This window comes from Dicentrarchus labrax, unplaced genomic scaffold (genome assembly GCF_905237075.1).
Source record: "Dicentrarchus labrax unplaced genomic scaffold, dlabrax2021, whole genome shotgun sequence".
NCBI lineage: Eukaryota > Metazoa > Chordata > Actinopteri > Moronidae > Dicentrarchus > Dicentrarchus labrax.
This window is the reverse complement of record NW_026136707.1, coordinates 3761231-3785641: the sequence shown is the minus strand read 5'-3', so window position 1 is coordinate 3785641 and position 24411 is coordinate 3761231. Positions and strand designations below refer to the sequence as shown.

General features: G+C 42.6%; 1 protein-coding gene across 9 annotated transcripts in view; it reads right to left on the bottom strand.

The window, feature by feature from the left end:
* The window catches only part of LOC127366937 (DNA-binding protein SATB1), a 62227-nt gene extending 42675 nt beyond the window's left edge, over positions 1-19552 (bottom strand). For 3 of the 9 annotated variants that reach the window (XM_051406392.1, XM_051406396.1, XM_051406399.1), the window contains exons 1-4: positions 19151-19549; positions 4929-5167; positions 1825-2001; positions 647-773 (exon numbers count right to left, since the gene is read on the bottom strand). In XM_051406392.1, coding sequence (XP_051262352.1) covers positions 647-773; positions 1825-2001; positions 4929-5142 — 518 coding nt within the window. In that variant the 5' untranslated portion in view covers positions 5143-5167; positions 19151-19549. Of the gene's footprint in view, positions 1-646; positions 774-1824; positions 2002-4928; positions 5168-6473; positions 6725-16370; positions 16521-19150 lie in introns of those variants that run through there. The other 6 variants (XM_051406395.1, XM_051406398.1, XM_051406397.1 and 3 more) reach the window with 5 other exon arrangements.
* Between the last annotated feature and the right edge of the window lie 4859 nt (positions 19553-24411).

The following is a 24411-nucleotide window of genomic DNA, read 5'->3' as shown; positions in this document are numbered from 1 at the left end:
TGAGCAGTCTCCAGTTGCCCACCACATTTCTTTTTGCTTTTTTTCTGAGAAGAACTAAAGTAGTGCTTGGTTCAAAAACTGTTATTATCAGGTATCGTCGTGTTATCTGCACACTGACCAGTTGAATGTAAAGAAGCTACAAGAGATAAATCTACTGATCACTCACCGCAGTGTAAGCTCACTTGTTCACATGGACTCGGGGACGATTTTGGTATCAGTGTTACCATCACTTAACGGTTAAATTGACAAATAAACCAGTCACTGTGTTTCTTTAGCAGTGCAAGAGGAGGAAGTTTTCGGTATTCAAATGGGTTTTTCCCATTTCCTGGGAAAGGACAGTGTGTTGTGTGTGAGTAATAAAGCTATTCTCAGTATCAAACATGCAGAGGGCACCGATAGACTGGCACCTGCCTCTGGGCACACAATACATGGTCTGTGTTTGAGTGTTAGACGAACAGGTAGAGCGGGGCCTCTGTGTGTGTTTTAGGTCATGACACTGCACTTGTGTGGGTGGTAGGCAGGTTAAAAAAAAAGTTGTACGATCGACACGCATATGTTGTAAGTGTGTTCATTCCTAGTACATACCAGAAAGGGGGTGTGTGTGTGTGTGTGTGTGTGTGTGTGTGTGTGTGTGTGTGTTTCTTACCTGTGCAGCTGGATCTTAAGCGTGACCACGTGGTAGACGTCCTGCAGCATGTCAGCCACCGTAGCATCCGGTGCGTCTGTCACATATGACAGGGGGACGGGGTTCCACTTCCCCACCTGAATCATACCTGGAGGATGCAACGTGTGCGCACACACACACACACACATAAACATGGGTAAATGTGGACACGGGGGGGGAGAATAACGACACACAAAAGCACGACGATGGACACGAGCAAACACGAAAAAAAAAAAAGAGTACATCAGCATTAAGTCTACCACCTTTACCACCTTAGCTCACAGAATAGGTTTTATTTTAGTAACACATGCACAGTATGAATAAAGCCACGTGTAGCCACTCTAGAGACATTGTGGTGCCATAAACACTCTTCATATACTTTATTTGTTATTGAAATCACAACAATCATCTGAGACTTTCTCCTGAGATTGCCTTAAAAAAAATTATAAAAGTAGCAGCCAACACAGCAGGATGTAAGCTTATGGGAGAGGTGGACTAGGATGTGTGTGTGTGTGTGTGTGTGTGTGTGTGTGTGTAAGTGTGATGGACAGGCTATAATAAAAGAGCATGCTAAGAGGCACCTTGAAACAGCCACCCTCGGCCTGCGTGTGCTCAAGTGCAATTAGCAGACCCTTTCCTCCACCTGCCCCTCCCACCCACTGAGTCACTGAGTCTATGTCTGTATAAATATATACAGTATGAGTGTGTGTGTGTGTATGTATGTGTGTGTGTTACTGGCTTATATCCACAGTAGTGAATAACAGTGAATGTGCGTGTGTGTAAGCCTGTGCATTTAGACTGTGTGAACAAGCATACATCTGTGTGGGAATGTGTGTGTGTGTGTGTGTGTGTGACCCCTAAGAGACTTGAGCATCTCCTGTCTGGGATCAGTGTCAGGATGTGTTACTGTGGCTTCAGATCTGCTGGCGGTATGCTATTATGGTCACAGAGTGTGTGCAGCGTGCGTGTGTGTTTGTGTGTGTGTGTGGGGCATAAAGAGTGTATGCGTGAGTGTGTGCTGAAGTAACAGCATGTCAGAAAACGCTGTAGAGAAGACGTTAATGAGCATTAAAGAGATAAAGGAAGGGGGGGTGAAAAAAGAAAAAAGTGGCAGAATGATGAGGTGGTGATGAGAGTCAATGGGTGACGTCGGTGGTTACCTTTGGCCTGGGCCGCTGAGCTGTGGGAGTAGCCCAGTGACAGCAGGGCCATCTCGATGAGCTGGTTGAAGAGCATGTCCTTGCGCACCAGGACGAACTCGGCGTGCTCCTCTTTGCTGTCAAAATCCATGGGATTCTCGTAATGCTCGACCACACAGAACACGGGCAGCATGTTGCCTGGGGACGCAAAAGAGAGCTCGAGTGAGAACTGAAGGGGTTCACGTTTCTTCACATGCAAACTTTGACCTTCAGCAGTCTGCGTGTTTGCGAAAGGGACGAGATTAATATTTAGTGCTGATGATTAAGTTACGCTGAGGTTGAGTGTCAAGGGGATTATGAGTGAGTGAATAGATTGCTGCTGAGTGGAAGATCTGGACAGAAATTAACTGAAGGATGAGTTTAGACCACAAAGGCATTTTTCATTTTTTATAGGGCAGTTTTTTGTTTTTTTTTATCTAAACCCTCACCTCTTTGTCTCAATGCCAAACTCCCACATCACATGGGGAATCAAACACTCCCTAGGCGCACAAATAACCGGACTTTGTTCAACCTCTTTTATGATCTGACCTGAGTTGTTCAACGATGGTTTTTCCATCTGCAATCCCATTTTAGGAAGGTTTTTTTTTTTTTTAATCAACTGTTGGAGAACTCTTTCCTGCAGTCTCAGGTTCATCTTGCAGGTTTTAAGATGATGAAATTATATTACAGAGATGTTGCACTATGGGTTGTGTAACCAAATATATATATATAGAATGAACTACCACCTTCAGCTCAGTGTGAACAAACCCTTCAACTTTACATGTCTCCTTTTGGCACAATGAACTTTTTATTCACTATCAAGGTTCTGGGCTCGCATTAGTCTTTTTCTTTCTGCCTGCCAACCCCAAAAATCATCTTCCCAGGATGCAGCGCTTCAAATCCCGAGCCACCTCTGCACCCTGAGGTTTACTAGTCTGTGTCAACAGCGGCTCTGCTTTTATGTGGAATGAGCAATCCTTGTCCAAAGACTACCGAATGTTCAAGGGACGCACTGTGCAAATGTCACCCAATATGCCTTTTTTTTTTCCTAAAATAACATCCCTGAAATTTAAGAAAGTTTAAGGGCAGGGGGACAATATGGCCTTTTGAAGTCTCAGTCCGAATAAAAACAAAAAAACATGGTTGACGAAGAGGGCATCTACTGTATAGCTTACTGTAACACTGTTCATGAGGGGCTCTGTTGCCCTACTTTCTAAGTATGTCTCCACTCTACTCTACTGTCACCTGAACAAATTCCTGCACATTTATTGTCCTCGCCGATTAACATGATTCACATTCTAATATTTTCCAATCCCAGGCATACCAGAAGATGCACACAGCTCTGGCAAAACAATCAATAAGCCGACAGATGCCAGGGAATGTGCTGAAAGAGCTGCTTTTCTCCTCCCCCGATTTTAATAGATAAAGATCTAACAATAAAGACTGCTGTGTAGGTTCATTTGGGGGATCAATACTGGCTTTGTTTCCAGGGAGCCCGGAGAGGGCTGCGGTAAATATTGTTTCGGGCTCAGACACAATGCCCACTGTGGGCCCTGTGCGAAGCCTCCGCCGCGGACCGTCCACCCGCCTCCCTCGCCCTGCTTCACCCTTTACCCAGGAAGAAACTTTTTTTTTTTTTTTTTTTTTTTTTAAATGAGAGGGAAGGTGAGAGGAGGGGAGGGCAATGAGGAGACTTGGAAGGAACAAACGTCGTAGGAGGCCAAGAGAAGCAGAAGATGATGAAGGTGAAAAATTAGGCTCCCTCAGCTGGAGCGCGACACGTAGATTAAAGGAGCAAATAAAAGAAACGGCCCATCCGAGGACACTCACACAGCCACATTCCAAGAGTTCCTCAGCCCTTCCATGCCCAAAGAAAAACCAAAAGCAGCCAAACAAACAAACAGATGAGCCTCAGCTGCCAAGTGCTATTACAACTCCAAACCTGCAGGTTTTTAAAACTCATTTCCACTAAAAAAAAAAAAAAAACAACAACAAAGAAAACAAAAACATAATCATAAAAAGGTTCATGTTTTTGGATAGCTCTGCCTGTTGTGTTTTTCACAAGACGACACCAGTTATATTAAAAAGCTATGTCATAATCTCCAAGTAAAGGCTCCCCTTTAAACAGGAATGGCTCTTAAAGGACCGAAACTTTTCCCTTAATAAACAAATGTCGGAGCGGGAGGGCTGCGGGTTGGAGAGAGAAGAGCCGTGACACAGCGCTATGCAGCACGACACAGGAATAATTCTCACAGTGTTCTTCTATTAGCTATTGTCTAGGCAAATAAGTGAGAGTGTGTGCACTGTGTGTGTGTGTGTGCTGAGATGACTAAAGATGCACTGTAAAAAGGTTTAAGAGTTTTGGAGAGCATGTAGGGGGGTGGTGGTGGGTGGAAGGTGGTGTGTGTGTGTGTGGGAGTGGGGGGCTATTTAAAAACTCTTCTCTATTTACATGGTTTATTCTTTTACTCACACACAAAAGTTAGTTCGACTATATCTGACAAATAATTCAGCCATTGATTCTTTTGTCAATTATTCAGTGAATTAATTAATCGTTTAGTCTACAAGATGTTCAAACTTAGGGCTGGAGCTAATGATGATTTTCATTATCGATTGTTTTTCTCAATTAACAGTACGGAAATTGTGAAAATGTTTCCCAAAGGCGAAAGCAACACATTCAAATAGCTTGTTTTGTCCCCACTAACAGTTCAAAACCCCAAATATTCACTTCTCTTTATTGGCTTTAATGGATAGAGACAACTGTAGTGACAGGAAAGGGGGGAGAAAGAGAGAGAGGGAAGGAGAGAGGGTGACGTGTAGCAAAGGGCCAAAGGTCAGAGGTGAACCCATGCCCGCTGCAGCAAGGACTCAGCCAAAATATTCACTTTTCTGTCACATAAGACAAAGAAAAGCAGCAAATCCTCCTGTTTGATTAACTCTCTGTCGATCAACCGATCAGTTCATCATCCCCACATTTCCCAGAATCCAAGGTGGTTTGCTTTCCAAGCCCAAAACATGAAATAAAATCAGTAAATCTTCCCATTTGAGCCGCTGAGTGCAGAAAAATCTTTGCCATTCTCTCCTACCTCTCTTGTGGCAGGTCTTCAGCAGGTGGCCGGTGGGTTTGTAAGGGACCCCGGCGAGTTTGGCCCCGGTGCTGCCCAGCCTGGCCCGACCCAGGGGGCTGCCGTTCTGCTCCAGCCGGGGCAGCTTGGCCGGCGGGGCCTTGGCCTCGGCCATGCTGTTGACCAGCTCGGAGTTCTCCTTTCCCAAACACGTCTCGCTGAGATGTTCCATCATTCTCAGCACCTCTGCTCACTATCACCTGTGGGGAGACACACACACACACACACACACACACACAGAGCGGGGTTCAGCTGTCAGCGGAGATATATGTGTGTGTGTGTGTGTGTGTGTGTGGGCATAAAAGAAGCACGAGAACGAGGCTGAAAGGTGATACGAGGGGAGCAATGAACATTAAAATCTTTTGTGTTGATACCGCTGACATATGAAGACGTGAAAGGACATTTTTATAGAGCAAAAAAAAAAAAAAAAAAAAAGAATGTTTTTAAGTAATTGAAAACCTCTGAGAACAGACCCATTATGGCAATAACTGTCAATTCGCTGCAGTTATGTCGACTCTGGGCCACGGTGACGTTTTCGTGCCGCTGTAATGTTCCCATTTTTCACACACATGTATTATGTATGGGTGTCCCGCTAGAGATTCCCATGCGAGAGGGGGCAAACAAGCCCCGGTTTTAGTGCAAACACATTAATTTGCTGGGAGATTCCACTTGAATGAATACAGTGCAGTTCAAGGAACAAGGTTCTGCTGCGGCGCACGCAGAGAGGGGGAAACTAACGTAATTCGGTTTCTGAGTCATTTGGTGTAGCTTCACATTCATGACGCAGCCCGGAGAGGGAAAAGGGAGGCGAAAAAGGCCGCAGTGTCACCAAATCATTTACATGACTTTCTACAGGTGTGAACTTTTATTTCTTAAGGTTTCGCGAGATGACAACTCCGGGATGGGAAGGGAAACTTCAAACAAACAGGCAGTTGCTGACTCATGAGGATAGTCATCAAAAAAGTTAAGAAAGGAAAGAAAAAACAAGGGAGAAACTGAGAGGGAGGAAAGATGGAGTCTTTTTTAACCACAGGTGCTTTAGTGCACAGATACAAAAGCCACTGGCTGAGGCTGAAGCTGACAATTCATACATTATTTAAACTCCCTGGGAGAAAAAACTTTTAAAAATTTGATCAATCACAAAATTAGACATGTGCACAGGACAAGTAATTATGTATAAATCGGCATGCAGGTTAACACTGATGAGCATGAACTGTTGTCAGAGAGTGGATGAAAAAAAAAGGGGGCAAAATCATCCACCCCCACACATTTAAAGATCATGAACTCCCCTCATTCATGACATGCAATGAGGCAACTAATCCCCCCCTACAAAATAAGGGAGCAAAGGAATCCAGACCCGGATACAGTCCGGATCCAGGTCAGGATTTTTAAATGACCTTAATAAAATGACACAAAAAAAAAAAAAAAACCCAAAACAGGAGCAATAGTTCAAATGGACACCTAAAAGGGAAGGAGTTAATGGAAGTTAAATCTTCACAAACCAACCTGAAAAGCAGCACTTCAGCACTGAGGAGCATATAACACCGCCTGGAAAACGCGTCTTCTTCAACTTTGGCCAGGGTAGATTAAAAAATACAAAATAAATAAATAAAATAAAATAAAAAACTCCTCTTCTTACCTCTCTTTTACGTGTGCATGACAGCAAACCGGGTATTTATTACTCTTTTAAATTAAAAAAAATTAAAAAAAAAAATTAAAAAAAATCAGTGTTTAGTATTAAAAAGACGCTTTCTCCGGCTCTTCTTAGCGGAGGACTGCTGCTGGCAGGCGGTGCTAAAGAACAACAACCCGGGTCTGTGGGAGAGACGACGAGGTCGAGATGGACCGTGATAGGCGAACATTGGTAAGCGGTTATGTTATATATATATAAATATATATGTGTGTGTGTGTGTGTGTGTGTGTCCGTGTCCGTTGTAGCCCCTTAACGGTTAGCTAATTCCAGTCCAACTGAAGGGAAATGGAACGGCAGCCGTTAGGAGCAGCAAAGTGAGCGGTTAGCCGCGTCCATCGGAGGAGGGGGAGGGAGGGGGGGGGGGACTTCTTCTTTTTAGTTCGCAGTCGCACCACCAACATCCGAATCGGTATTTAAAACGGGCAACAACAACAACAACAACAACAACAACACACACACACACAAAAAAAAGACAAGAGGCAGCCGGTACAGTACCAGTTAGCCGTCGCCGGGAATACACCACACACACACACATACATACAGCACCTCTCGGACACAGTTGTAATGATAATAACCGCCGCCGAGACCCCTCTTAACAAACCCTCGTTGTTGGACTACAAAAAAAAAAAAACCCTACACACACACACACACTAAACAAAACAAAAAAAACGGTTAACGGTTAACGGTTGAGCTAAGATGTTGGACTATACCCGGCAGAGACTGACTGAGAGAGAGAGAAATAACAACAACCGACAGTGTGAGCTTGCCATCGCGGCGATGTGGAGACGATATGCGGATAGTCGCGAAACAGGTTCGCGGTATAAAAAAAAAAAGAGGAGGAGGAGGAGGAGGAAGAGGGGGTCAAAAAGTGCGGTTTACTTTCCGATGTCGCGGATAAATAAGGCTTTGCTGTGGACGCATAGGAGAGCTGCCGGCGGGTGTACTAGTAGGAGGTGTCCTGTTGGTTGGGGATTGGCGTCCGGACGGAGCTCCTCTTTCTTTCTATCTCCCTCTCTGTGTGTGTGTCTCTCTCTCTCTCTCTCTCTCCCCCTCTCTCTCACTCCGTCTCTCCCTCTCTCTGTCCCCATTAAATTATTAGTTGTATTGACTCATCACTCCCCCCTCTCCTCTCCTCGCTGCTGGTGCTGCCGCTGCTTGTGCTTTCCCTTTCTCCTCCTCATTTCAAATGGCGGGGGGGGTAAAAATAAAGAAATAAAAATGTTGGGAGAGAGAGGGAATAAATAGGGAGATAGGAGGAGGGTGTGTGTGTGTGTGTGTGTGTGTGTGTGTGTGTGATGGAGAGAGAAATAATCCCCTTATTAATATAGATATATAGATTCCTCCACAGGCCGAAAAGTCCTGGTGGAGACAAATAAAGTGGAGAAAGTGGACAGGGAGAGAAACCACACACACACACACACACACACACACACACACACACACACATACATACACACACATATACATACACACACACACACACACACACACAAGAGGAGGACGGTGGTGCGATTTCCGGCTGTGCGCGCAGGAATTTTTAATCAGCTTGATTAGAGTGAGGCGGTCCTGCATTTATTACCGGGTACACACAGATGCTCAATACACACACACACACACACACATACACACACATATACACATACACATATACATATATTACATACCTTAATTTATTATGTATGTTTTATTTAGTTATTATAATTTTGCCCTTTTTTTTGGACCAAATATTTGGTCTAAAATAGTAAAAGTTAAGGTGAACTATTTGACCTCTAGTCAGTGGAAGTCATCCTGAGATTAGAATAATCCAAACATACATGTTACATGTACAGAAAAAGCCTTTATGTGTCTCCTATCACAGAAAACCTTAAATCCTTTATATATCTGGTGCGTTATCAGTGTGTGAAATCAGAACAAAGGTATGTCTCAAAGCCTCTTTTCTTCTTTTAACTAACTAATAGTTTGTTATAGAACAACTTCTTATTATAAAAGCTATAAGCTGATATCAGGAATTGCTTATAATAAAGCCTAAAAAGTGGTTAATGGCTTTAATCAAGTCGGAAAACTACATGTCTCCCAGGTAGAGTTCACTCTCTTCCTCACAAGGACTTTAATTATTTATATATTTAAGGAGGTATTCATTTACACATTGAACTCTTAGCAATAGCATACACTCTGAATTTACTAATAAATATTTAAGACGGCTTTTAAAAAGTGGTAAAAGTCTGTTTATTCTGCGCACTAAAGGTAGAAAAGTAGTCCAGCCTGGTTGTAGGGGAGTGGTTTGTCAGTACACAACTGCACTCAGTGTCAAGTTGTAAGGATTTCTATGTCTAATATTTTAATTATTGCATTGTAAATAAAATGCATACTATAATCAGCAAACTAACAAAGGGTGTTTCGCTCCTCTTTATATAAAAGAGTGAATATTTGGTGGGATGTCCTCGCACTAAATCTCAGCATTTAGCTTTGATATTTTGCTTGTTATTTCTCATAATTTACCCCCGTAGCAGACTTCTACGTGTCATTAAGTCAAACTGGATTGTACCAAAAATATTAAGACGAGCTAATCTCTGTTGATATTGTCAACAAAAACCCTGAACTGGAGGGAGAACTGAAAGGAGGAATGTTTAGGAGGGCGGGAGAGGCGACACAATCTCTGCAAACAACAGCAATCTGGGAGGTTTTCTCAAGCTGATGTGTGAGCTATTGTTATTATTTTGTAATTATTTCATGAACCTTTCCCCTGCTGGCGGGCTTTTGTTGCTCCAGAGCAAAAAAAATAAAAATATCAGACGAGGTAATCTCTGTTGATATTGTCAATAAAGGGCCCTTATATGCTGTTTGTCCCTAACCTTAAGGTGGCTTAATAGTAACTGTTTGACTTTGACTTTATGAGCAAAGGCTGGACTAATATCTGGTGGACACACACACACACACACACACACACACACACACACACACACACACACACACTCAGGTGACACTAGATGCACTAATGCTGTCTGCTATTGTGAGGTGTAGCTGTATTTGGCTCTCCATCTTTAGGCCCTATGAAAAGTGTGTGTGTGTGTGTGTGTGTGTGAAGGCAAAGTTCATCGTCACACAAGTATCAAATATAGAGATAGTGATATCATGTAAATAGTATGTAGGAACGGAAGCTAATACCAAAGACGTATTCATTCATTTAACACCACTGTGCCACAGGTTGAACATTAAACATAAAAAGTGCATAACAAGCAAAGGTGGGACGATATCTCAATCATCGGGCCAATATCCACATCAAACACAAATGCACGAGCATTGTCTGTCCAGGTTGTGTAAGAACAAAAACAGGAAACCAACAGAAAACAGGAAACGTGTACACGTATCACGGCGACAAAAAGCCAGAGGTAGCGAGCCGACGGTGGAGGTCAGGTGCATGTGAAACGCAACATAACACTACCTGCTTACTATTAAATCTTTGCAGGGCTCGTAAACTCCCTCTGTGTGAGACCATAAATACAGTAATGGTACGTCGTCTCACACAAAGCTTGTTGTTTCATAAACAATGCAACACCGCAGACGCTGAGCTCCTCGGCTTAGCTTTTGACAGGAACCACAATCAGGTGACGGCGACAGTTGGAAAAAAAAAAAAAAAGAAACTCTACGGAAACAACTATGAAGAAAATCATTCAGATTTACGGAACGGTGTTTACAGCTTTTTTTAAAAGAAGGCTGGAACAGATTTAAAAGAATAAATAAAACAACACACAATCACGGAAGAAGTGATGGTGTGTAGTGTCACTATGCAACAGAAACAGTACAGTCACACCTCCTATTCAACCCCTGGTTGTGAAACCAAATCATTGTTCCACCCACCGATGCGAGGTCAAAAGTTTGCTCATTTCAAAATGCATTTGTGTCCAAAAGACGGGCTTGCATTAGGAATTAGCTGCAGAAGGCCAACGGAGGAAGCTTTTAACAGACAAATACGATGTGAAACTCACCTTTTCGGACCAGAGATGGAACAATGTCTTGCAATATTGACACCTTTGCAGGAGGTGTAAGTTTTGAGGGGGTGGCTGCATTTTAAAAGGGTCCCACGTCTGTGGGTTTTTTTTTTTTTTAAACAGGAAACAGAAGAGTTGTTGAAAGTGCTCGTTTAAGACCCCAACATGTTTGAATTCACCAGCAGAGGCTGCTGCACAGATTCAGTGATCAATTCTTATCTTAACCATTCTCGGGGTTTCAGTGAGCTGCCAACACTGTGTACTAAACACAGCTGCGGTGTGCAGTGTGGTTAGATGGGTCTTCTATGTGTCTGAATAAAGGACCCAAACTGTGGAGTAATTACTATATTTTCAGAGATTCATTCCAACATGAGATATTATTCAGCTTGTGAATAACGCGGCACAGATTTCAACAAAGTCACTGAAGACACATGAAAGTAAAATTCACAAATGAATCATATTGAAGTTGCTGTCTATCTTGAGCTCTTTGCTACACGATCGTACATTCAACAGGATGAAATTGTCCTGCAACTGTGTGTTTTTTGATCGTATTTGAATAATAAATAAGGAATATCAGGTGATAATCTGTCGCTGGAATATATGGGCAGCATTGTAGAGTGTTTTTAATTTTTCCAGGATGTGCCTACTGTTCAGGTTCATTGGTGCCACTGTGATGTGTAGTAACATGACTGGTACAGACAGGCTGCAGCCCCCCCCCACACACACACACACACACACACCCAAACCTTCTCCTCAGCAGATCACTTTGCATCACTTAGACCTGTGCGGCATCGTTGCACAACATTCTGCATGTTGACATGTTTTCCACGTTGACATGTTTTACACGATGTTCACTGCAGCTTTTTTTTTTTTTTTTTTTTCTCCTTTTCCTTGGCCGCAGTTAGCAGCGTTCGGAAAACAGGAGCGACGGTGAAAGCGAGCCATTGTCGGCAAATGCTCTTTTCTATCTGGCATGACGCAAGCAGCCGCAGTCATTTCCACTGTGATTGTCGGGCACCATCAGAGAGCATCGATAACCCCTGCCAGGCCTTGGCACCGCCAACAGGTGCCGGCACTGCCAGCTAGGTTGGCACCGACGTGGCTGTGAAAACCCTCTGACATCCAGAAGGGCACAGATTTGCACTGAATGCACCACTGAATCAACACTGCTGATTATCAATTAACATATACCGTTTTGTATCACACAGAATAGAGGGGAAAAATGGGTTTTGAAATACAGAAAGCCTGTTTAAAAATACTAGCTGTGTGCTGTTATAATCATGTGGTGAATACAGATTTAGCTCTGTTCAAGGTGGGTTTTTACAAGCCCGTGCGGCTTTGTGTTGGGGAGATACAGTACGTGGTGCGCTCTGCATGTACACAAGTGTAATTGTTCAGGCAAGATTTTGTGCCTGTTGGCTGCATTTGTAAAGAAAACATGGAAAATGACATGAGAAACATGACAGACTGGATGCTAAATTGCCACAAAAGACACCTCATATTTAAATGTCAGGCGTCATAGCATTACACCACAGATACATTTCCCCTTGCACTGTGTGTATTACCACAGGTACTGTATGTTTTCACCATAACACTCTTATCTAAACTATCACATCTGGCATGCTGCTTTTTAAGCCACGTGTTTATGTCTCAGGAGAAATTAAATATTATGTCTATTTCTTGAAAAGACACTAATAATCAACACATAAAGGGAGAAAATATGAATAAGGAAACGTATCATTGTTGGCTCAACATCGAGAAGCCTCTTTATTTACTGTGTCAGGCGACGCCGGCGCCATCACTTACTGTACGTAGGTGTTGTGATGTCTTCATGCTCGCCACTCGTGATGCTTCTAATGGGCATTAATACGATTATTTGGATTACTAATACAAATTAGTCTGCGCATCCAGTCTGAGGGAGCACACAAACAGCATGGGGGGTTAGCGCTGTCACCGGTTTGACTTTGAGCTCTTTCTGCGAGTGTCTCCCACAATAAAAACACACACATAAACATAATAGTATTATTAGAGGCTGCAAAGGATTTAATAATCTGTCGGCGAACGTGTCAGAACACGCCGGCATCAGTGTGGGTGCACAGATGAAACTCAGCTCAGATAAGACGTCATGTACAGTGAAAAAAGGAAAACAAGGGTGGTGTACAGTAGATGCCGTGCAAAACCAACAAGCAGTTAAATGAGTGGTAAAAAAAAAAAAAAAAATCAAATCAATCTCTCATCTGAACATAAGAACTGGATAGATTCAGAAGCAGATAGTATTTTATGTATAAACAATTACCGATTTCATTTTTTTTATCCCTAGTGAATTCACACAAAAGGGAGGTGTTTGACTTTTGGGACTAAGAAATTGTTCAGGGCCGTTGGTATTTGTAAGTCGTTATGTGGGCAAATGAGTTTCAAAATGTGTCTTAGTGGTAGATGTGTCAATATGTAGGGCAGAACAAAATATTATCTGACAGTTATTGACCAAAAACAATATGGAAAGTCTTAGTACTTAATGATAACTACAAGCGTAATGCGTCATCATTTTGTCGGCTTACTTTGTTCTTTGTCTTCTCAGAATTGCAACGTGTGAGTGGCACTTTTTTTTTTATTTTAATCTCTTTGCACAACTGTTGCACAAATCACAACCACGGTTCAATGTAGAGTTCAGGGGTGGAGGTGGATTATTAATGTTCCCTCATAAAACATTTGAGGACCATGAAACATTGCTTCATCAGTTGTTACACGGTAAGCACAGATAAGTGTACATATTCCATAATGAACATATCCTCCCAATCAGATTAGTTTCATGTTTTCCATCAGCCTCTCATACAGCCAGTGTGGCTTTCAATTACTTGTGAAAGAAGGTGATTTCTGCATTTTCATATGTCCGCACTTCAGTGTGGGAGGAGGGAGAAAAGAGAGAAAGAAAGAACAAGGGGGATGTAATGAACTGAGAGTCGACTCCTAAGTGCTTAATTGTTTTATAATCACATGAAGTCGACAGAAATAGACGCGGAGCGAGTGGTCTCCACCTCAGGTCTGCTGACAGGAAGGCCTAACGCCAGTTGGCCTCAACGGGTCTCTGCGTCGCCGCGAAGGCAAACATCAGGGTGGTTATTTTTTTTTTTTTGGTTGTTGTTGTTGGTTTTTTCCCTTCGATGATGTATGAAAGACAACAGCCGCTCCACTCACGCCCCTCGTTCAACACGTCTCCGCTCTCGACACCCACCCTTACAATTTGTGGTGTTCACTGTACACAATGCAAAACTCCCACGCAAGATGCACGGCACACACACAGTACATCCGCTCAGTGGCAGTGAGCGCACTTCAGTGAAGTGTCGAACAAGGCCTCAGCCCTCGGGGACGAGACCTGGGCCTGAACCCTGACACTGCAGTCGGCTTTCGGCGTCATCAGGTCGACATTGGCCGTAATTAGCACCGAGGCAGGTCAGCTCAGGCCCGTGTTGGTCTTCAGAATCAGTTTTAAAGATTAAAAACTGCATCCCTTGCTGAGAGGACCCTCCACCACCTTGTTTATCACCCCCTCCCTCTCTAGCGCTCTTCGCCTTTATCGAATTATAAAACCAATTAGTCATAGAACAATCAACGGGCATCAGAGGCGGGCCCGATTTTAAAGAAATGACTTTTCTGTCACCGCTCGCTGGACTCCGGTCATCACATGACCGAATAATTAAACTCTAATTTCTGCCTCGTGGATTGCAACAAATAAACAATTAATAGAGTTAGAAAGACAGGGGTGTTTGTGTGTGTGTGAGAGAGAGAAAGAGAGAGAGAGAAAGAGACTGAAGATGGCTTTGTGGCACTGAGAGAGGACAGGCTGACGGGGTGAGAAAGGTTGCCACGCTCCCGCTGGGTTTTCCCTGAACTTGGGGAGAGGCGGTGAAGGGCACAGTACCGCGGCCTTGTGGGGAGTTCTTGGGAGTGTTAAAGAAATGAAGGCAGGTGATGGGATGGTGTTACTCGCCACCAGTGTGCGGGAAGTGACGCTACGCTGAGATGAAAGGAGAGATGGGATGTGAGCATGTGGGGGAAAAACAGCTCTTAATATCGAGGCTTAGGCAGAAGTATTGAATAAGAGGTGCAGACTTAAGGATGTGCTTCTTTATCTACATATTTTTCTTTGCATATTTAATCCCTTGTCAAAGGAAGCATCATCCATCCACTGACAAACAAAACAGTTGATAAGGAAAAGGGGTGTGTGTGTGTGTGTGTGTGAGAGAGAGAGAGAGAGAGACAGAGAGAATACAGTATGTGTTGAAATTGTTTCATTGGAATATGTGGGTGGGTATTAACAACCTGATCTTAGCAGGATGCGCTTTCCTCTAAATCGCTCTCTTTTTTTTTTCTCTGAACAAAGGATTCAGAAAAACCTACACAGATTGGATAAAGACAAGCATCGGAATAAAAGACAATAAGGTTTTTTTTTTTCTCCTCTCAAGAAATAAAAAAAAATATATATAAAATACGTTGAGACCTGTAATAATGTGATTTGAATCGTGAAAACTTAAATGTATACGCTTTCTTAAATTATATTCGCCATGGTAGCATGAAGCGCGCTAAATAACAAGAACAACAAAAGCAATCCAACATAGGAGCGATGTCATTTTGTAAAAGCGTGACAAAACCGACGTGACGGACTTTGGGTTCTCTATCTCCCGGCGAGGACACGCCAACCCATTTGAGAAAAACGGGGCTGATTGTCAGGACCCAAAGACAATGTGACGCTTTTATCACTAAGCCAAGGAATCTGGATCAACAGTATGCAAAGCATATGCCAGAATAAATGCAGTTGAACATGCTGGGACAACATAACCCCCCTACTCCCCCTCTCTCTTTTTCCTTTTTTTTTTTTATAAAGAACTTTCCAGATAATGACAAAATGAGCTGTAACTCCCCGAATCACACACTAAGTACTCACCCAGGGTGGTATGTCTGTAACTGTCGGGAGAGGGAGGGGTGGGGGGGCTTTCTTACATTTTTGAGCCCTGGAATGCAGCGGTCCCTATTAACACAGCAACCTTTTCTTTTTCCAAACTAGTTGCAACATGTCATCAAAAAAAAAAAAAAAAAAAAAAACAACTCTGGGAATCATTGTTATCTTTCTCCTCTATTAGCAATCATAACAGAGCTATTTCATACAGAGGAGGGGTGGTGGTGGTGGTGGGGGGGGTGTGGAGGGGTGGAATCCCCAAAGAGCCACACATTAAAAAACGAGACAGGCCTCTTATTTACTGGCGACAGTCTAATAAATACATTTGCTGGCAGCTAAACAGGTATTTACTCTGCTCCCTACCACAGGTATAATTTCACTGTTTGCTGAGCTGTTATTTTGCTACAGCGATAATTATCGAGGTGGTAAAGAAAGACGATTAATGGTTTTAGCCGAGATATCAGTCTCAGCAAAGTGAGGCACAGCCCAGTTCTAAACTCCCAGCAAAACGCTCAGCAGTCGGGGGTTTTAATAATCTGCATCTTTTTTTGCTGCGGGAATACAAAGCTCCAACACGAAGCTGAGACAGTGAAGCAAACACATAGAGGTTTCTTTTTAAGTGTGGCGACATCACTTTCCCTGCACATTGTGGGCCCTCTGTAAGCAATAAAACTGACGGTTCACTTTTAAATCAAACTATTGAAGCATTAATAATATCACTCAGAGCAGACTGCATGACAAAGACAACAACAAAAATAAATCACAACCTGTGCTCTCCAACGTGCGGACTAATTGGTCTCTCAGGGTCTTGGGACAAACTTTGTCGTCGACTCTTGCTCTCATCTGACAACCTGCTCTTCTAGCGTCTGCTAGTCTGAGACTGAGCAAGGGCTCGGCGCGCCAACATGCAGCCGCTGCATTGTGCTTTACTAATCTGGTCTACGCTGGAGGTTTAACTGGGTGATGCACAGATCTGGTCGTCCCCTCCTGTCCTACGCACACAGCTGACCCCGACAGCCTGAAGTGACAATTAAAGGAGCTGCAATGCAAAAGTGTCACTGGGGTTTAAAAGGAAAAGAAAACGAGATATTCTTACTGTTTGTGAGGATTACAAGCTTATTTCCTGCTATCACGGTACTACGGTACAGCATGCACTAGTTTCGATTAGTTGTAATGAAAACAAAACCAAAGGGGGGGGAAAAAAAATCTTGAGTATAACAAGGTTAAACCTGTAAGTTACAGGAGGAAAGGTAGAAAGGTGGAAACACTCGGGTGTTTTCCCGCATCTCTTCCTAATTGTAAATCACAGTAGGGTTACTGTAAGAACTGTGAACACATTCAAAGGAATTAATTACACACTAATAAGCTGCGACAGATGTTTAGGCTTTACTGCTGGATCTGTGTGACCCGGCAGTCATACGCAGCGCCGCCGCCGTCCTCAGACTGATTTTTATCATTCCTGCCAAACAAGTTTATGTGGAGAAATTTTGCCAAACAGATCGACACGCACTGTGGACGTGACCTTTTTTTTTTCATTTATTTTTTTATTGGTGCCACTTTCTGATAAACCACAAACGGATTTTTTTTTTATTTAAAAAAGGGGTTGTAATCAAGGCTCAGAGCTTAGGAGTAAAACCGAGAAGTTCTGTCTCAACGCTCTCAAGCTGCCGTTGAGGCTTTCGTCTTGTCTGAGGACTTTTTACAAGAAGTGACACATGGCAGCCTGAGACAGGAAAAGGGCTGTGTGTCATTGCTGTCAGAGCTACTGACCAGATAAGCCACAGCACCTTGAACTGCCACAGATCTGCAAAGATAAAAGGAGAAAAAGTCGCCGGTGCTGTGCCATAACCTGTTTTTTCCCATGCAGAGGTGCCATGCTTGACCTCGTAATCGCATGTGAGTGAGCAAAGCCTGACACCAACAGCAAGATAATAAACAACCGGTGCCACTGGATGCTGTAGATTATATCAGACTAATTACCCTGTAATTATCTGATCAAGTTTCTGATTTAATACAAAACTTCTTCACCAGGTTTTTAATATGACTGCGCTTTATGATCATTTTCACCAATTTTGACAAATATAATCTTTATGACAGATTATACCTACAATACAAACTGCTTCTATCTATACACAAATACTATCAGAGTGACAGCCACCGGCCATGCCTTGTGTGTAAAATGTCAGCTACCCTCTAAAGGAGCAGAGAGTGAAACCTTTAAAAACCTGTAAACCACAGAACACAAGTGCCCACGCAGTTTTTAAAGATGGCAATACATCTTCTCATAACTGCTCTCTCTATCTCTCTCTCACACACTCACACACACACAAACACACACACACACACACACACACACACACACAGGTCTGGTTGTACCTGAAATTACTTTATCAGCACTGTGACAAAAGCCACAAGGCAGACCAAACAGCATTACGACAACATTTCTGTATCAACACATCTATCTGACTGCCTCACACCAAGTCAGGCAGAAAGAAAAGCAATAAATGCATTAACTGTTTGTTTCCCTCTCTCGCACCTTTCTCTCTCCTTTTTATTTATTTTTATTTATTATTTTTTTGTACTTGTGTTTCATGCCACAGCCATAAAAGTGTTGAAGCAAGTTGACACGTAATTAAATATTAAAGTATATGGAGAGAATAAATGAAGTGGCTCTAATGGCCCTAATAAAAAGTAGTAAAAGTAGATGGGCAGTTGGGCTGCAACAGCTTCAGCATCTCTGTTAAGACATGTCAGCAGTTTGGTAACAACTGTGGTTTTGTCAACACACACTCACACTCCATCATAACGAGCAAAAATGAAAGTGAAGGCCTGTATTCAATTAAATAAAGCCTGTCAAGTCCTGACGAATGCAACAAAAAATTCAAATGTTCCGAGATTATTAAAAATAAAAACTCTAAAGCAACTTTCGTCCCCCACTGAGAGAGAGAGAGACAGAGAGAGAGAGAGAGAGTCCCCGGTTCCTAGAACCATGAGGTCGGGGAGCAGCGATGGCAGCATCACTTGTGCTGCGCGCTGAATAAGTTGTTAAATGAATTAGAGGAGATGGATGTACTTAACCCCGCCAATATCACGAGTGCTTTGCTTATTCGTGCAGAAATGACACAGGCCCTAGTTTCTGCACATTTAAAATCAGATGGCGAAGAAAAAAGTTGTGAATGCATGCGTTTATATTTACCATTAAGCACGACATTTTATATCCTGTGTGTGTGTGAGTGTGAGTGTGTGTGTGTTTTTTTTTTTTTAAATTTATGAAATATTAAATCGTAGCAGCCACGTTTCAGTCTGTGTGGGTTTTAAGTGATTTAGAAGATAGTGTCTGCAAATTGCTTTTAATTCATTTAGAACCGAGTCATTTATCCTTCTAAATCCGAGGAGATGCACCTTACTTTTTATGAGTCATGCAATAAAATAAATGTGATTTAAAACGTATGCATTAAAAAAGAGAAAGTAAGAAAGCAAAAGGAGTATGTGACAGAAAGGACAGCAGAGACACAGATCGTGGAGGAGAAACACCGTGGGACCATACCTTTAAAGTCAACAGTCGCCCGACCTCTTGTTTTCCATCAAAAGTTGAACAACCTCTTGTCACTGCTCCACGGCGAGAGATCCAAAAATAGGCAACTGCTCTGTGGGAGGAAAAAAAACTGCTTTAAAAAGTCAAAAGTCCTATGGTTGAGGCAGTGGAAGGGTGGGAGGGAGGGGGGGGAGTCGTCTTGGTGCAGAAAACCGCACCGGCGGAGGTTGAAGTTGAGGAGCGCACTCGGCGGATGGAGCGCTAGAAAATGTGAGCGACCGTGCGCTGCGGGCTGCGGGGGTGAAGTAGAGGAGAGAGGAGAGTAGCGGCATGTGAGGAGGGCTGCTTTGAGAGGGTGGCAGGTAAACGAACCGCCCCTCCCCGTTTTCTGATGCTCAAATCGATGATTTGCCAGCTGTGGCGCAGCTTGTCTCATTGCCCCACTTTGGTTTTTACAGCCGCTCCTCTCCGACGCGCTGCTCTCCGGGGACAGCGAGAGAGAGAGAGAGAGAGAGAGAGAGAGAGAGAGAGAGAGAGAGGGAGGAGAGAGAGAGAGAGAGAGAGAGAGAGAGAGAGAGAGAGAGAGAGAGGAAGACAGAGAGAGACAGAGGAGTCAGTGCCAGGAGAGCTCTCACACTCATTCATTTTCATATTTACACGCCACATGTTTGCATGTCAAGAAGAAGGAGAAGGAAAGGGGGGAAAAAGTCTGGTAAATAGTCGATTGCGCGCAGCGGCGTGCGTTTTGCTCCGTATAGAGTCAGAGCCTGTTTGTTTTAACAGCGGAGGGCAACCTGCCAGCCTCCCCCCTCTCTCCCCGCACACCTGAGCGGAATATGAAACCACACAGCCCCGGTATAGTGTGCTATATACATCAGATGCTCCTTAGCGACATAAAGAGCTGTTTATTTAAATAGGGCTGATTCTGTGTGCAAAAATAATTACACAAAAAGTTTTCAAGAATAAATAAGTTGGAAGAATGCTTGTTGAAAGAGGGGCTAATACTGCAGTCTGTCCTCTTGCTGTGTTTGCCGAAAGCTATTTTTTCCATTAATTTCTCCAATCTAAACAAAGCTTTTAGTGGGAAATAATTATTATTCCGACTATTCGGCGGTGGATATTTTTAATGCATCATTATTGAACCAGAGTCACTTTTATTTTATCAGTGCAAGCTGTTGCTTTATTTTTTATATTTATTTTTATTCTGTGTAACTTATTTTAACTCTGGCCATCACACACACACACACACACACACACACACACACTAACAGCTTCTCCATCACATTTAAAAATCCTACCGCGGGCCTATACTAAAAAAATAAATAAAAAAATCTACTAAAGAGGAATACAAATCTGTCTAAAATTTACGTGGAAAGCAGAATATTTAGTTCCCCTTTTCTTGGACATCTTTAAGAACACAGCCTGAAGCAGAATCAGCCGAGGCACAGAGGACAGTGACAGATAACGGAGGGGGGAAAAGAAGCTTTTATTTTCGCCCTCAGTGTCTAAATGTATTTGTGCTATTTTAATTGATTTTCAGCTGTAACTGTGATGACTGCTGTGTGAGAAAGTATAACAGAGTATAAGTCACTTTTTTTATTCCTGCCAAAGTCTGAAATTAGACGCAGAAATTTGAAGTTTTCAGAGAGTAAATTAAATTAAATAGTCTTAATGAAGAACATATTACAGTCAATGAAGGGAGAATCAGAAACGTCTCTCCATGGTGATACCTTTATTATTTATTATATATTATCCCTCTCTACATGTGCTGTTTCTTAGAATAGATTTTCAAATCTGAGAAAAATATGAAATAGTTCATGCATTAATGAACATTTCTGTTGGATTTTAATTGTGTGTGTGTGTGTGTGTGTGTGTGTGTGTGTGTGTGTGTGCATCACATATTGTGGTTTGAATGCACACATTTTATTTGTGTCGTGTGTGTTTGTTGGATTTGTGTGCGCCCATTGCATACATTTCTACTCATTTGTTGTGTGTATGCTTTTGTTTGTGTGTGTGTGTGTGTGTGTGTGTGTGTGTGTGTGTGTGTGTGAAATGATTGACAGTTTGCATCTGCATACAAGCTAACTGCTCTGCACTAGCAGGTGTGTAGGAGCCCAAAGGTAATGCAGCTGTTTACTTACAATATGAATGTGTTTCTCTTACTGGGTTTAGCATAAATAACACACTGATCCATTTACATTTACACTTAATTTACACGTCCCATTGAAAATAGAATTAGTGGAGGGGGGGGAGAAAAAAGAGCTAAAAGAAGCCGACACAAGACAACAGAAGGTGAGAGCCGAAGGAAATGAAATCATGAAACGATTGTCCACGGTGAGTATATTTATCAGAGAAGACACAGAAGGACTGGAGCTCTTATTGTAAGCTGATACGTACAAATACTTCTCAGAAAAGTTCGTTTGTTGTGGTTTTGGGGCTCCACAAAAGTTTCATTATGAAGCATCTGAGATCTGCATTTAAAAAAAAAAAATCACACTCACACACACACACACACACAATCTCTGCATATGATTCACACCAGCTCTCTCCTGGGAGATTGAATGGGAATTGAAAAGTTCCAGTAAAAGAGATTCAAATTTTCTTTCTCCATAATTATAAATTCATGCTAAGTTAGGGATGTTTTCATCATTACAGACAACAGCTGGTGATTTCAATGCAGCCTGTGTTTTATCCAACAATTCATGTTGCTGCCTCCGGAAAAAAAAGCCCACATACACTGCAGTTGTCACTCTGACCACAAGGGGGACCGGTGAGTCTCATCTTGATGAGAAGGGCAGGAGTGAGAGAGGAGGAGGAGGAGGAGGAGGGCAGCTAATGATGACCTCTCTCTGTGAGACACTTTTTATACTTCCAGCACGTCGTCATCCGGCTGAGGTTGTGCCAATATTTATGATTCTCCTGATTTCAAAAGCAGCCGACCCTGACCTCTGCGCCCAAACACAGAAGAAGATTATTGGTGCGAAGGCGTCGTGTGAGAGTCGTGGATGAGTTCCAAAACGTTAATGCAAATTGATAATGTGCATCCATGTTGCTGAAGCATAAAGAGGGCACGTGTAACGCACACAAAAAAAAAAAGAAAAGAGAGAGATCCAAATGTGTGTGAAGTGTAAACAAATCAAAGCAGACCTTGAGCTGAGACATTTCAATCGTCTGCACTTTCTTTCCCCCTCTGAAAACAATAAACAGCACTTGGAAAATTACAAGGGTTATACACCCCAGAATTAATCTTTCCAACCCATAACTAAACAGAGAGACACTGTTGCCTCTCCATCAAGTGGGTATATTTTAATTACAGGCTATTGACTACTGAAAGTAATTTGTCTCAGAAAGATGCCCAAGAGCTAAAAGACAGACGTCTCGTCTAAATCTGGAATGCTCTGCCACTTTTTTTTTTTTTTCGTGCTCTGGTTTTGTGGTTAGCCCTTTGCAACTTTCTTCAGTAGCTCTTTTATAATTGCTCACCTTTTAAAGATTAACAAGGATTCCCGAGAAGACTAACACTTGTCTCCTGGCTTTATCCGGGGTAAGCACTGGATTTTCAGATTTCTGTTCCTCTGATCAACTCAACAGAAATTGAAATTGAAGTGTGGATTTCTCTGCCTTTTCCTCCTCGCCGTTCTCTTCGGCACCTCTTTGAATATTTCAAACAGAAGTACTCCACAAGCTCACCTCTCAAATGAAACACTATTAATCCTCATTTGCGTGCTGCCAAGGAGGACAGAGGAGATGAGAGCCAATCAGAACAATAAAAGCTGACCCTCGGCGGCGCCTCCAAAGCGCACACGCCTCCAGATGTTAATGGGATGTCAGTCAGCTGGGGCGAAAGAAAACAGCCCAGAAGTGTAATTACTGTCTGGTGTGAACTCTCCCATCAGCTGTGGCAGCTTAATGTCACTTTGTACATTACAGCATGTGGAGAGCGTCGGCTGAACACGGGTGGCAGCTGCCCAGATGTTAGAGGACTCTGTGAGGGGAAAGTTGCTGGTTTCATTCTTCAGGTACACCGAGGTGCTTTTGAACTACACTCACCAGAGATCAGCTGTCAATCAAACGGCGAGGGCCGCACTGTGATGTCGTTTCTCTGTTAATGAGAGCGTACATGAAATCAACAAAGATTATTGTAACTCGAGCTCGCAAACCTGCTTGTGAATTTGTGTCACATGGTGTAAAATCACACTTTATTGATCCCCAGGAGGGAAATTAAGAAAGTCATGAAAGAATTTTAATTTTGATGATATATGTATCAACTGTTGCCTCCCTGGGCTGCGGCGGTAGCCTTTAATTTTAATTTTAATTGATTTTTCTTGGTTGGTTAATTCTTTGGCAGCAATTCTTTCCTTAATGTAATGATTTCTCTTAACCACAGTCATTTTACTCAGGATCCTAGCCCATCAAGTCCTCTAAATTAAAGTACAAAATACATCATCCCTACTTGGTTAACGCTGGGGAACAATCGGGAATGGTCAGTGTTAAAGGACCAGTGTGTAATATCTAACATTATTATGTTTTCATTATAGTATAATCACTTGAACATAGGAATTTTATATCTATAGATGCTGCGTGTCGCATGTTGAACCTCCATATTTCTAAAGTAGCCCAGAAGGAACAAACCAAACACGGCCTTTAGATGGGGGCGTTTTCTACTTCGCATTTGAAGGGGAGCGTGAAGCGAGGGAGTTGCGATCTGCAACTACACCACTAGATGGCACTAGATTCTCCACACTGGACCTTTAAAAGTAACCAGACCGTCTGCGTGAAACCTAATGAACAGCAATCTCATGACTTTATTGTTCTATATCAGCGTCACCTGACGTCCTCCTTTGCTCCCGTCATAAATACTACGACCACTAGAGGGCTTTGTCACTTGAGAGTAAACACAAGTCGTTTTAGGACACTTGTCGGAAAGATGTCGTTCTGTCCCAACAAATTTAGTTGACATGTTTCTGCATGTTCAGATATGGTTGCTGGTGTTTTTAAAGTAAATGAAAGTCGTATTCTTCGTAAAGTCATTTGAAAGCAGCATTAACATTTTTGACGTCCATCAGTCTTACACAACAACAGACGCACAACAAAAACTCTCTTTATGTTTTTCTATTTTTATTTTGGGAGCTGAGAGAAGCAAAGGCAGTCAATCAAATCACCCAAAAGTCCCACTTTATAAACTAATTCATAATGATGTGTCAAGGTCTCGAGTTTGAGCTTTTTGGTGTGCAGGGAAAATAAAATAAAAGCATCAAAAAATAAAAACAATG